Here is a 13,691-nt window from a genome sequence, read left to right as displayed (position 1 = left end):
AAAATAAATAAATGTTTGGTAAAATTCTCCTGTGAAGCCATGTGGCCCTATACTTTAGTTCGTTGATTTTTTTTTTTTACTGATTCAACAGAATGAGCCATTTTTGAAACTTCAAAATAAAAGTCAGTAGCCCACATGCTACAGACAAGAAGAAATGAAAACTTTCATACAGCCTAATGAGTGGAATAATTGTTATCCATACTGGATTACCAAAATATGTATATATGTACACATGAGATAAATTATGTTACGCATTATATTATACTTTATTTATTTTTTATTTATTTATTTATTTATTTATGTGATACCCTTGAAAATTTCCAACAGCTAGTTGATTCTAGGATAATAAACTCATATACATACATATATTTATACACACACACACACACATATATATGCATATATATATATATATATATATATATATATATCTCTTGTGACCTTTCTATGATTTTATTTAAAGAAAATAATCCAAGATAGTAAAAGATTTATGTAAAAGAATATAGTAGCATTATTCATAATAGCAAGAAAACCCAAACTGGAAACAAAAAAAAAATTTTGAGAGAGAGAGAAGGGAGAGTGCATGCACACAAGTGCGCACAAGGGAAGGGCAGAGGGAGAGGAGGAGAGAAAATCTTCAGCAGACTTCACGTCCAGCACAAAGCCTGATATATGGCTCAATCTCACAACCATGAGATCATGATCTGAGCAGAAACCAACAGTAGGACACTTAACCAACTGAGTCTGAGTCACCCAAATGCCCCCTAAAATACTTAATATTTTGAGAGAGAATGGCTAAATAATTAAAATAATTAAATATAAAAATAATTCAATATTTTGAGAGAAAAGCTAAATAAATAATAGCATATCCTTACAATGGTATATGATACAGTCATTAAAAATAAAATCTATTTAATGGCATTAAAAAATACCCTCAACAGTATATCAAGTGGAAAGAAAAGGATACAAAATGATATACATAAGCATGTTTCAAATTTGGGGAAAGAAAAAGACACACACATACATAGGAAAAAAAATAAGACAGAAATATATACCAGTATGGATGGTGTCAGTTATATCTGGGTGATGGTATCTTTGTTTCTTTTGTATTTTTCTCTGTTTTCCAACTCTTTTACAATGAAATGATATGTTTTATATTTAGTGAAAAAGTGTTTTTAAAACTAGGCATGCATGGTCAGTTAACCAGAGATGCAAACAATCCAAATATTAAATAGTATAAAAACCAGATATAATGTTATTCCCACTTCTTAGGAAAAATATAAACAGCAAATACCTGTATCTCCTTTTTCAAACCATTGATTGCAATTTGATTGTTCCTGTGGGGTTAACAATCTAAAATAAAATAAATAAAATTTAGGTATTATTTGCTCAGTTGATAAATTATTTTAGAAATTAAAACATTTTCCTTTTTTTAAATATTTTGTTTTTTAAAGTTTATCTATTTTGAGAGACAGAGAGGAAGGGACAGAAAGAGAGAAAGAGAGAGAATCCCAAGCAGGCTCTGCACTGACAGTGCAGAGCCCACGGCGGGGCTCAATCCCATTACCCCAGGATAATGACCTGAGCCAAGATCAAGAGACAGATGCTTAACCAACTGAGTCACCCAGGCGCCCAGCATTTTCCTATTTTTAAAAGTTACCTGAAATGCATCGTATTTTGTGAATTTTTAATAGCCACGGCATTTGAGCATTTTGAATGTTTACTCACAGTAGAGTCATTAAGTACCTGAACAAAAGAAATGAAGCATTAGAATTGGCTACATAAACAACAAATTTTTTTTTCTTGTCATGGCTACTGAAGGCTCTCCAAGAACATTGTCATCCTCTTCCTCATCATCATTATCAATATGAACAACCACTACAAACATTAAATGAAACCACTATATACAAAATATTAAGTCAAATACTGGGACACAAAGGTTAAAACTCTCAAGGAATTTGATATTTTGGACAAGTATAACAACTATGCTTGGTAGCATTTTGACATTTAAGGTAAACTTAAAATTTTTATCCCATATTTATGATTAATCAAGTCAATCTTACCATTTTCTCAACTGATTTCTGTGTCTATTCTCTGTAACCTCTTAAATTCAACATAAAAAAGCAAAACAGCAGATTAAAGGATTAAAGGCTGAAATTTTATTTTTTATATATGTGTGGAAAAGGTAATATTTCATTTTTAACTTTAACTAAATTTAATATCAATATCTAAGCCACTGCTTTATTTTTGTATTGTCTATTTCAAGTCATTCATTCTCTGTGAGTGACTCATTCTGAAGAGTTTCTGATTTTTATTTGACCCAAAATAAAAATATCTTTAATAGGAAAGTTTATCCCATTTGTTTTTGTTATAACAGCCACTGGTCTTAATTCTGTCATCTTACTGTGCTTTAGATAAGACCTTGTCCTTTAAAGGGCATTTGTCCCTTAAAGAACAAGTGTTGTTACTGCTTTATGTTTTAAACAATATACATGTTTCTATTGGTCTCTTGGTAAAAGTATTTATACAAGTTAAGTAGTTGTTTAGAGTAGATGCTAAGAATTAAAATTGTTGAGTATGTGCATTTTTATGTGTAATAAATACTATGAACCAGTCCTCTGAAGTAATTATACCAAATTACATTCCACTATTGACTTCAGTAGATATTATCAAATGTTGTAGTGTACGCAAATCTGATAGGTGAAACCATATATATCATTGGTTTAATATGCCTTTCCCTTTGCCCCCGAGCTCAAGCACCTTATTATGTCTAGTGACACTTCGTCTTTCTTTTTCTGTAAATTGCTTATCTTTTGCCCATTTAAAAAATTAATTTGTATTAGTATTTCTTTGTATGTTATGCATACCAATCTCCTGTCCATTCTGTCATTCTCTTCAACTTTGTTGGTGTCTTTTGTCACACATTAAGTTTTTTATTTTAATGTAGTCCATTGACTAGTTTTTCTTATACCACACTGTTGTAATTACCACATTCTGATAATATTTAAAACTGTTCTGGGATGATGAAAATGTTCTGGAATTAAGACAGTGGTGACAGTTACACTACCTTTTGAATACACTAAAAACCACTAAAATGGGCACTTTAAAATGGTGAATTTTATGATAAACTTTTAAGCATCTAATAGTATGAGTCTCCCTTATGTTGTTTAAAAAGATCTTATATTTTAAATCTTTATTTGAACTCATTTATTAATATGTTAATGTAGTGAATCATATTGATAGACTTTTCCAATGCTATTATTGCATTCCTTGGGAAAACCATGTTTTAGTCATAAGAGATTATTCTTTTAATGTTACACTGCCAAATTAGGTTTGCTGATCATTTATTTGGGTTTCTACATGTATGTTCATTCTTGAGACTAATGTACAAATTTTTTTCATTCACTATCTCTGTCCTTGCTCCCTAATAAATTATGTATAATTTGTTGCATAGCTTCCAACTTCTATGCTCTGGAATTGCTTAAATAAAAAGATTGCCCTCAACTGGCAATTTTGCCTCTCAGGGAATATCTAACAATGTCTGGAGGTATTTTAAGTTTATTTATTTATTTTGAGAGAGCGAGAGCAGGGGAGGGGCAGAAAGAGAGAGGGAGAGAGAATCCCAAGCAGACTCTGCACCATCCACGCAGAGTCCCATGTGGGGCTCAATCTCATGAACCGTGAGGTCACGACTTGAGCAGAGATCAAGAGTCAGAAGTTTAACCAACCAAGCCATGGAGGCGCCCCTGAAGATATTCTTCACTGTCTTTTCTTAGGGATGAGGTGCTATTGGCCTCTAGATCACAAGGTGACCCTACAACAAAGAATTATCTGGCCCAAAATGTCTATAGTGTCATGGTTTAGAAACTCAATTTTTTCCTAAAGGTTTGGTAAAATTTACCTGAAAAACTCATTCCCACGTGTTTTGAAAGGGGTGTGTGTGTGTGTGTGTGTGGCAGAGGGAGAAGGGAGGCACATAAAGAAGAAAAGAAAAAACAGAGAACTGCTTACATTTCAGTTTCACCTACATTTCCATTTCTAGTTAATTGATCTATTCATGCTTTTCTTTTTCAGGCTATTTAATAACTTATATTGTCCTATAAAATTGTCCCCCTCACCTACATTTTCAAATTTACTGATATAAAGTCTTACATAGTATTCTCTTAAGACTTTGAAAAGATTTCTTCCATATATTCAATGATACGTACTCTTCCCTATTTTATTAAATATAATAAAATTTATTTTATTGATATTTAAAAGTTATTAATTTTTGGCTATAAGTTTTTAATTTCATTAATTTCTCTTTTTCTCTTTATTAATTCCTACTTTCTTTGCATTAATTGTTATTTTCCTATTTTGAGTTGAACTTTTCATGCTTGGAATTAAACTTTTCCTACTTAAAGTTCAGCTACTTTTAATCTTTATTTTCTATATTTGTTTTCAAATATAAATTTCTCTCTGAGAAGCAATTTGGCTATATTCCACAAGTTTTGGTTTATAGTATTCTTTTAAATAATTTTTAAGTTTTCTTTTTATTTCTTCTATAACCCCCAAATAATTTGAAAGTGTAAGTTTCCTTTCCCTCTGCTAAGTACTTTTTTTTTGAGAGGAGGGCTATATTTTTGTTTAACTTATATTTTTTATAGGTAGTGGTAAGTGAAGAGAACAACTTTTTAGAATTGATTGAGGTATTCTTTTGGTTCTAGTAAACAGTTAATTTTGGTGAATACTGCAAATATCAGGAAAAGAAAGTATAAAGGGAGCCTAAGAAATGACACTGTATAAATGGTCCTATCATCCCTGATTAGTGAACCTGAGTCACCTACTTTAGAATTTCACTGCAGGTAAGAGAAAAATGTTTATCTTGTTTAAGATGCTGTTATTTCATTTCATTGGTTTTGTATTGTTAAATGTGTAACCAAACTCAACCCTAAACTCAAGATACTACTTTTTTTGAGAAAGCTATCCTTTTTAAAATTATGGATTAAATACTTTCTTGGAATTCCATTAATTTTTATTTTATTTATTTTGAAAATGTATAATTTAGTTTATCGTGGTTCTTATGACTTGGTGAGTTATTCTTTTTAAAAACATGAAATATATTTTTCCCTATTAATGCTTTTTGTCTTGAACTCTGTTTTTTAATTTTTAAATTTTAGTTAACATACACTCCAATACTGGCTTCAGGAGTAGAATTCAGTGATTCATCACTTACATACAATACCCAGTGCTCATCACAAGTGCCCTCTTTAACATCCATCACCCATCTAGCCCATCCCTCACCCACCTCCTTCCATCAACCTTTAGTTTGTTTTCTATCATTAAGAGTCTTTTGTGGTTTGTTTCCCTATTTTATATGGCATTGTAATAACAATGTTTTTGTCCCATTGTTCTACCTTTACCCTTCATTTGTCAAGTTTTTTCAGCTCTTCTATTTTAAAAGTATGTATATGGCTGTACCACTCTAGAAAACAGTATGGAGTTTCCTTAACAAGTTAAAAATAGAACCAGCCTACAATCCAACAACTGCACTACTGGGTATTTACCCAAAGGATATAAAAATACCAATTCACCCTGATGTTAGAGCAGCATTACCAACAATAGCCAAATTATGGAAAGAGCCCAAAAGTCCATCGACTGATGAATGTATAAAGAAAATGTGATATATATGTATATGTATATTATATACATGTGTGTGTATTATATATATATGTATATATGTGTGTATTATATACACATATATAATGGAATATTACTCAGCCATCAAAAAGATTGAAATCTTGCCATTTGCAATGATGTGGATGGAGCTAGTGAGTATTATTCTAAACAAAATAAATCAGCCAGAGAAAGACAAATCCCATACGATTTCACTCCTAGGTGGAATTTAAGAAAACAGATGAACATAGGGGCAGGAGAGAGGCAAACAAACCATAAAACAGACTCTTAACTACAGAGAACTAACTGAGGGTTGCTGGAAGGGAGGTGGGCAGTGTATGGGCTAGATGGATGATGGGGATTAAGGAGTGCATTTGTCTGATAAGCACTGGGTGTTGTATGGGAGTGAAGAATCACTAAATCCTACACCTGAAACTAATATTACACTGTATGTTAACCATCTGGAATTTAAATAAAACTTGGAAAAAAATATAAGTATATGTCTGTATTTTGTTTATATATCCCATAGAAGCATCTCTGTCACATTTCTGAATACTGATTTGTTCAGAACTATTTATGGCATCTTATTTTCTATTTATAATGTATTCTAGTTATTTTATCTACTCTTCCATCCCTGCCTTTTGTTGGACTGATTAAGTTGTTCCATCATTTTTCTTCTACTGTTTTAAAACTAGTGCATGTCATTTCTCTTATTTTGGTTACTCTTACATGTTTAACATACACGCATAAATTCACATTTTCCCAACAACATATAAGTGAATCAGTATTTGTATCTTCTCTCTACTTTCATCCCCGCCCCCAAGAAAAGAACTTGGGTAAACTTTTGTTTCCCTTATTTATCTTCCTACCTTCATCCCATATTGATCTCATCTGAAATTTTAGTACCAGATTTAAACATTTTTTGTAATTAATACATATTTACGATAAGTTTCACTAATTAATTTGGTTACCACTACACCTCTATCTGTATGTATTAATTACAAATTAATGAAAGGCAATTATATTTTCCATTGAGAATTCCCCCCTGGACTATTTTCAGGAAGAATGGGGGAAGACAGAGATGTGCCACACCAGAAGCTAGCTTTCTGGGTGGTATGCTCCTTATTTTTCTTAAGCATCAAGAACCCCCTAGAAGGGCGACTGGGTGACTAAGTTTGTTAAGCATCTGACTCTTGACTTTGTCTCAGGTCATGATCTCATGGTTTCTGAATTCAAATCTGTGTTGGGCTCCGTGTTGATGGTGCAGAGCCTGCTTGGGATTCTCTCTCTCCCTCTCTCTCTCTCTCCACCCCTCCTCTGCATGTGCTCTCTCTCAAAATAAACAAATAAACTTAAGAAAAGAAGAACTCCCTAGAGTTACCATCTATCTCTCTAACCGAAGCTCCTATACTTACTGCTTCCACCTACAGACAGTGATCCATTGCTGATGCCTAGCCAAAGGCAGAGTAGATATGAGTTGAACAGGTGTTAACTAATTAACTCCCACTGAAGTAACCCAACCGATTACCCTATTCATTGTCTCCAGACCTATACCTTCTATAATAGTGTTCTATGCAAGTCCTGGGTCACAATTTCCCCTTCAATCTAATCCTGTTTTCCTCCTTCAGAAATATCTGGGTTTGACTAGGTACAGGGCTTGGCATTTTTAAATATCTTTTCTATTTTTTTAGAGTAAGTGAGAAGGCTACAGTATATGTTCAGGCTGCCATATTGAAATTCTTCTAAGATTTTTAGACACTGAGGTTGTAGTAATGGCTGATTTAATATATTTATAACACACACACACACACACACACACACACACACACACACACACCCATGTTCTAAATGAAATACATTCATTATCTCATTTAATGCAAGCAAATATTTAATTTATACTATTAAAAAGGAAATACCTACCTGCACGTTGTTTCCTTTCTGCCTAAAGTCAATATTGGCAAGCTTTGACTGTTTCACAGAACTTTCTTCTTTTTTATCTAGGTTATTAAATTGTACAACTTCAAATGAATTTCAGAGATAGAATCAAATATTATGCCCAAAATTCAACATAAACTTGTAATTAAAAAAATCAAGTTACATGAAGATTGAATTTAAATTATAGAAGTGTGTGGAATTCCTGCAAACCTTTTAATTCCTCACTATATAAACTATCATAACAAGCATGAGTGTAAAATGAAAACCAGCTTACAAAACTACATCTTTATAGTGAGGAACCAAATAAGACTGAGGGAAAAAGAACAGCTAGTGCAGTTAATCTAATACAATGTAGTTAATCTAATCTGCAGATCCACTGAATGAAACACGATTCAAATATCTCAGTGACTAGGTCACAAATATCATTAATACAAGTCAGCTACCCACTTTAATTACATACACTAATAACACAATTCCTCAAATGAAAAATTATTATTCACCCTCCTCTGGCAGCTGTGTGACCCAACCAGAACACTTGTTTTAATATTATGCGGATGATTTCTCTCTCAAAGAGAAAAAAGTTAGGGATAGAAGGCATATTGTTCACTCTCAGAAAGAATCAAAGTGATACTTTTCTGAGTCTGTTTGTCTCTAGTATTGTTTGTTCTTGCTTACACCAAATGATAACAAAATTTGCTTCTGCCTTTTCTTCTATGTGTTTACAAAAAAAACTAAGTTTTTAAATAATTAACAGATACTGTACCTACAACTCTTGCCTCTGAAGAATGCATTTTCATTGGTCTGACTTTCTCAGATTCATATGGAAGAAATAATCGACTGTTTTGAGGGGCTTTATTCAATATAAGTACATGTTGTTCATCTTTTTCAAAAATTCTGAAGGGTAAATTACATTAAATATTTAGTAAGTAAAAAATTAACATATTTTAAATCTAGAAGAGACTTATATACTATATAAATTCATTTTGCAGATAGTAAAACTGAGTTTCAGAAAATTTAAAATATCTGCCCAATAAAATTATTTACTGGTGTCACAGCTAAAACACACTTTTCCAGATTAAGTCCAGTGCTCTTCTCAGTATACCACACTCTCATTTTAAAACATAATCAATTTACTCAAGGGATACAGGAGTGCTGATGCATAGGGGCACTTGTACCCCAATGTTTATAGCAGCACTTTCAACAATAGCCAAATTATGGAAAGAGCCTAAATGTCCATCAACTGATGAATGGATAAAGAAATTGTAGTTTATATACACAATGGAATACTACTTGGCAATGAGAAAGAATGAAATATGGCCTTTTGTAGCAACGTGGATGGAACTGGAGAGTGTTATGCTAAGTGAAATAAGTCATACAGACAAAGACAGATACCATATGGTTTCACTCTTATGTGGATCATGAGAAACTTAACAGAAGACCATGGGGGAGGAGAAGGAAAAAAAAAAGTTAGAGGGAGAGAGCCAAACCATAAGAGACTCTAAAAACTGAGAATAAACTGAGGGTTGATGGGGGGTGGGAGGGAGGGGAAAGTGGGTGATGGGTATTGAGGAGGGCACCTTTTGGGATGAGCACTGGGTGTTGTATGGAAACCAATTTGACAATAAATTTCATATTAAAAAAATAAAATATAATAATTTTAGGAGAATTTCTAAACATGTTAAAAAATTTCTAAACAAAACTTTATCCACAAATAACATGCTACAGATTTCAGAGTACTTCAAACTTTAAAAATAACTATTCAGAAACAATTCAGCTACATGAATCCAGAAACCACTAAAGCAATAACACTTTAATGGGTCTTTTTAGTTTTTTACTTAAAATTTTACTTAAGTTTTTTACTCATTGAATTTTTCCTAAAGAAATAATTTTAATTAGTTTTAGTTAAATAATTTAAATGATGTTATTTATAATAACTATGAAATAGATATTGAGTAAAAATGACTAAACAGTTATATAAATTCCTCTCAATATAGAGGATTTTTACAGTACTAAAAAGTCATGAAGTGAAATTCTATACATGTACTTATTTCCTACTCAATTTCTTTGGAGAATTAAAGACAACATTATTTTTTTTTTTAATTTTTTTTCAACGTTTTTTTTTTATTTTTTGGGACAGAGAGAGACAGAGCATGAACGGGGGAGGGGCAGAGAGAGAGGGAGACACAGAATCGGAAACAGGCTCCAGGCTCCGAGCCACCAGCCCAGAGCCTGACGCGGGGCTCGAACTCACGGACCGCGAGATCGTGACCTGGTTGAAGTCGGACGCTTAACCGACTGCGCCACCCAGGCGCCCCAAGACAACATTATTATGTTTGTAAGAAGTGGGAGGGGGGAATCAAGAAAATTAATAGATCCAAGGAAGTGGGATCAGAGAAATTAACTTTGGAGAGGAAATGTGTTGAAACATCAGGACAAGAGTAATGGAGCCTACTAAGGAGATGAATTTAAAAAGAATAAAAAAGCATTTGGGCAAAAAGAGAAAAGGTAGAAATTTTATCAGACACAGCAACAGTAATACATCTATTTTTCTGTCACACAGTAACAGGTAAAATCTAACTTTTTTTTTTTAATGCCTCCCTCACTGATGTCTGCTTTATCACCATAAGGATGAAAAGCAAGGAAACATATGATGCCACAGATTCAGTAGCATTTTGATTCATCTTCACTCTCTGTGGCAAAAGGACGGTCAAGCTGGTGACAGAGTGAAAAAAAGGTAAATACAGGGGTGCCTGGGTGGCTCAGCTGGTTGGGCATCCAGCTCTTGTTTTCAGCTCAGGTCATGATCTCATGGTTCTAGGGACAGAGTCCCATGTTGGGCTCTGCACTGATAACACACAGCCTGCTTGGGATTCTCTCTGTCCTCTCGCCGCTCCTCCCCCACTGGCTCACGCATGCTCAGTTCTCTCTCAGAATAATAAATAAATAACCATTTTTTATGGTTAATAAATAAAAAGTTTTAAATGGTTGTTATGGGGGGGGAGAGGGAGGGAGAGAGAGAGAGAGAGAGCACACAAAAAGAGAGAGGCAGAGAGAGAGGGGGAGACCCAGAATCCAAAGCAGGCTCTAGGCTCTGAGTTGTCAGCACAGAGCCCCACATGGGGCTCGAACTCACACGAACTGGGAGATCATAACCTGAGCTAAAGTCAGACGCTTAACTGAATGAGCCACCAGGCTCCCCTGTAAATAAATAAACATTTTTTAAAAAGTTAAATATAATGCTGCTCCCACTATTATTCCTTTGTTTTACTCCTACTGGTGACCCATCATGGAAACTGGATGAAAGGTAGCTTATAAAACAGCAAATGTGCTGCTGCTACCTTATTTCTCTCTATACATTATCCTTGGCCTTACTAAATAACAAGCACATTTTAATGTTAGTCTACAGTATTTAAGGGTATAAATTAATATTTTTCATAATAAATAAGCAGAAAATAGCCTGCACAAAAATGTATATAGATACTGTGTGAATATTAGTGGCTTGGGATAGAATATGGAATCAAATGTTTAGATGCAGAATAACCATTCACATAAAATCCCATTTTAAGGTTTACCTATACCTTTCTTTCAATTCCTTTCTCTTTTCCTTATTTTTATTTTTTTCTTCCAGAGTTTCTGCAAGATTCTTAGTTTCATGAAGTCTTGCAATCTGCTAAAAAGAAAAATGACAAAGCAGAACAAAGTAAGTACCAAGGAACACATGCTTTATCTTAATAAATATGATTTTTCTATATAATTACAGGATTTATGTTTTTGTAGTATTAGCTATATTTAGTAAAAGTTGCTAAAACCAGGTCAAAATTAACAATAAATCATACTCCTTTAATTTTTCCTTACAATTTCATTAGCCAACCTAGATTCAATGAACTTCCATCTTCTTTTTTAAAGACTATGATCAGAAGCAAAGCAGACATCAATTCCCCGTAAATAGACCTAGTTATCATACATTTTAAAGGAAGTAGCATCTACTTTGTTCTTACTACTAAAATGACTTTACTGTTATTTGGAACCTAATACCTATGAATGGTAAATGTATCTTCTTTAACACAATTTTCAAAAAATTCAGAAAATTAGCTATTCTATTTTTTTCTCAGAATCTGGAAGTAACTTTGATGGGTTCTCAGTCGATGAAAGCCATTTCAATAGATGACATTAAAAATGTATTCAAGAAATTATGCACCATCAATCTTTAAGTCTAAACTAGTTCTAGCCTAGCTCTATAAAGATTATAGTCATAAATTTTCAAGATTAAGTTCTTAAAACCATTTATTGTCTTGTTTTCTTTGCTGACAACACTGTTGTAGTGAGTGCCTTTAAATTCCTGTTATTAAGCTACATCTTGCTCTTTACTCATCTTTTTTCAGCTGCCAAAGAAAATTAAACCATTCCCTAAAACTTAAAATTAAATATACTTACTACCTAAAACATATTTTTGGATCCAAAGATAATCTGAGGCAAATAAATTATCATAAGCCATTCTCCATATTTAGGCTTTTTGGAAATAGCTCTTCTAAGACTAAATATACCATTACACATATACCTTAAATATATTAGAAATATATTACAAAATATATACCTGGTTTAAATAATTAATTTCTATTTCCACTTCATCTACTTCTTTCTTCAATTCAGATGAACTTTTGGAAAAACTTCTGGCATGTTTAAGAATATTTTGTGTTTTACATCTCACATTAACCCTTTTATATTAAGGAATGATGTTATGCAAGTAAAATTGACATTTATAACATATGTACCATATCAGAAATAGTTAACATTATGTCACATTATTTATAAAATGTTCCATATAAGCAGTAAGCAATATTAATAACAGTGCCTGAAAATAGGTAATGCTAACATGAACATTTGGCAAACTGACAAAGATAACTTGTTGCTTACCTATATTATGTAATGAACTTAAAAACATTTCACCTAAAATATGTTAGAATTTTTTTTCACTTAAATATTTCACATGGGTTTTTTTTGCTTTTGTTTTTTTACCTAAGTTCATCAAGTTATTTGGTATAACTAAAAATATGTAATCAATTCAGGTCCAAATTTAACTTCTTGTGTTTCCATTATTTATTTGTTCCAAAATCAATATTTAAAAATCTACCCAATCAATTTCTCTTTTCTTGTTCTGTAAGGTTCATCAGTGCAGCCTGCAGGACTCAGAAAACAGCAAGATCTTCCATCTGGACTTTCTGCTTGAACTGAAGTTACAACAATTTCAAGTAGAGAATTTCTCAGCTGTTAACAGACATCCTGCACAGTTATTAATCACTACAACTTCCTAAGTTACTCTATAATCCATTTAGGGGAATTTAAAAATAAAATAGTGATAGTGAACAAGAACTCCAGAGAAAATCTATTTAAGATGGAATATCTCCTACTCTGCCCTAAAATACATAATTTATATGCTGGAACATAAAATTTCACATGAATATTATTTATGCTATATTGTTATAAAAAGTATCAATTAAATTTTAAATATAGACATTTAAATCCTAATCTTCAATTCTCCCTACCTTCATCACCTGTTCTTGTTTCTCATATAATCTTGTAACTCATCCCTTCCTACATCCAACCCCCTAATCCCCGCTATACCTCATGCATCAATGAACCTCTGCCTCTTCCCATTGAGAAGTTACAACACAGGCAGCAAATGAACAACTATGCTGTTTACAGTTGTTTATAAGCTAAAACCTAAACATGAAGGCAGCAAGCAGCAAAGGAGTTAAAAGATGATTTAGGATGAAGCAGAATGAAGCAAGGTAGAATGCAGGGATAAAGAAGACTTAGTACAAACAGTGGAGTTATAATCTAATAGGAAAGCATATGAAGGATTGCAGAGGTTGGAAGAGGATTAAAGTTCTAAGTTCATCATCAGGGAAGATCACCTTGACAAACAGATGATACTTAGACCAATTAAGAATTACTTAATCATCTAATATAATGCCACTGTATTAGAATTATTTGTTTACGTGTCTGTCTCCCTTACTAAACTGTGAGCTCCCTGCAAGAAAGCTCTGTATCTTCTTGAGGATTGCCTGGCACAAGGTAGTCCCCAATGAATTTCTATAGAT

At 32.8% G+C, this 13,691-nt stretch overlaps 1 protein-coding gene across 1 annotated transcript in view; it reads right to left on the bottom strand.

Moving 5' to 3' along the window:
- CUNH14orf39 (chromosome unknown C14orf39 homolog) overlaps positions 1-13,691 on the bottom strand; it is a 50,682-nt gene that overhangs the window by 20,125 nt on the left and 16,866 nt on the right. The window contains exons 7-12 of the mRNA XM_047079912.1: positions 12,185-12,305; positions 11,169-11,260; positions 8,354-8,484; positions 7,576-7,652; positions 1,661-1,746; positions 1,295-1,353 (exon numbers count right to left, since the gene is read on the bottom strand). Of these exons, the coding sequence (XP_046935868.1) occupies positions 1,295-1,353; positions 1,661-1,746; positions 7,576-7,652; positions 8,354-8,484; positions 11,169-11,260; positions 12,185-12,305 (566 nt within the window). The remainder of the gene's footprint in view (positions 1-1,294; positions 1,354-1,660; positions 1,747-7,575; positions 7,653-8,353; positions 8,485-11,168; positions 11,261-12,184; positions 12,306-13,691) is intronic.

Source organism: Lynx rufus, unplaced genomic scaffold (assembly GCF_022079265.1).
Source record: "Lynx rufus isolate CCGP_SWC_20201006 ecotype Redwood Valley unplaced genomic scaffold, mLynRuf1.p SCAF_17, whole genome shotgun sequence".
In the NCBI taxonomy this organism is placed as follows: Eukaryota; Metazoa; Chordata; class Mammalia; order Carnivora; family Felidae; genus Lynx; species Lynx rufus.
This window is presented reverse-complemented; position numbering and strand designations above follow the sequence as displayed.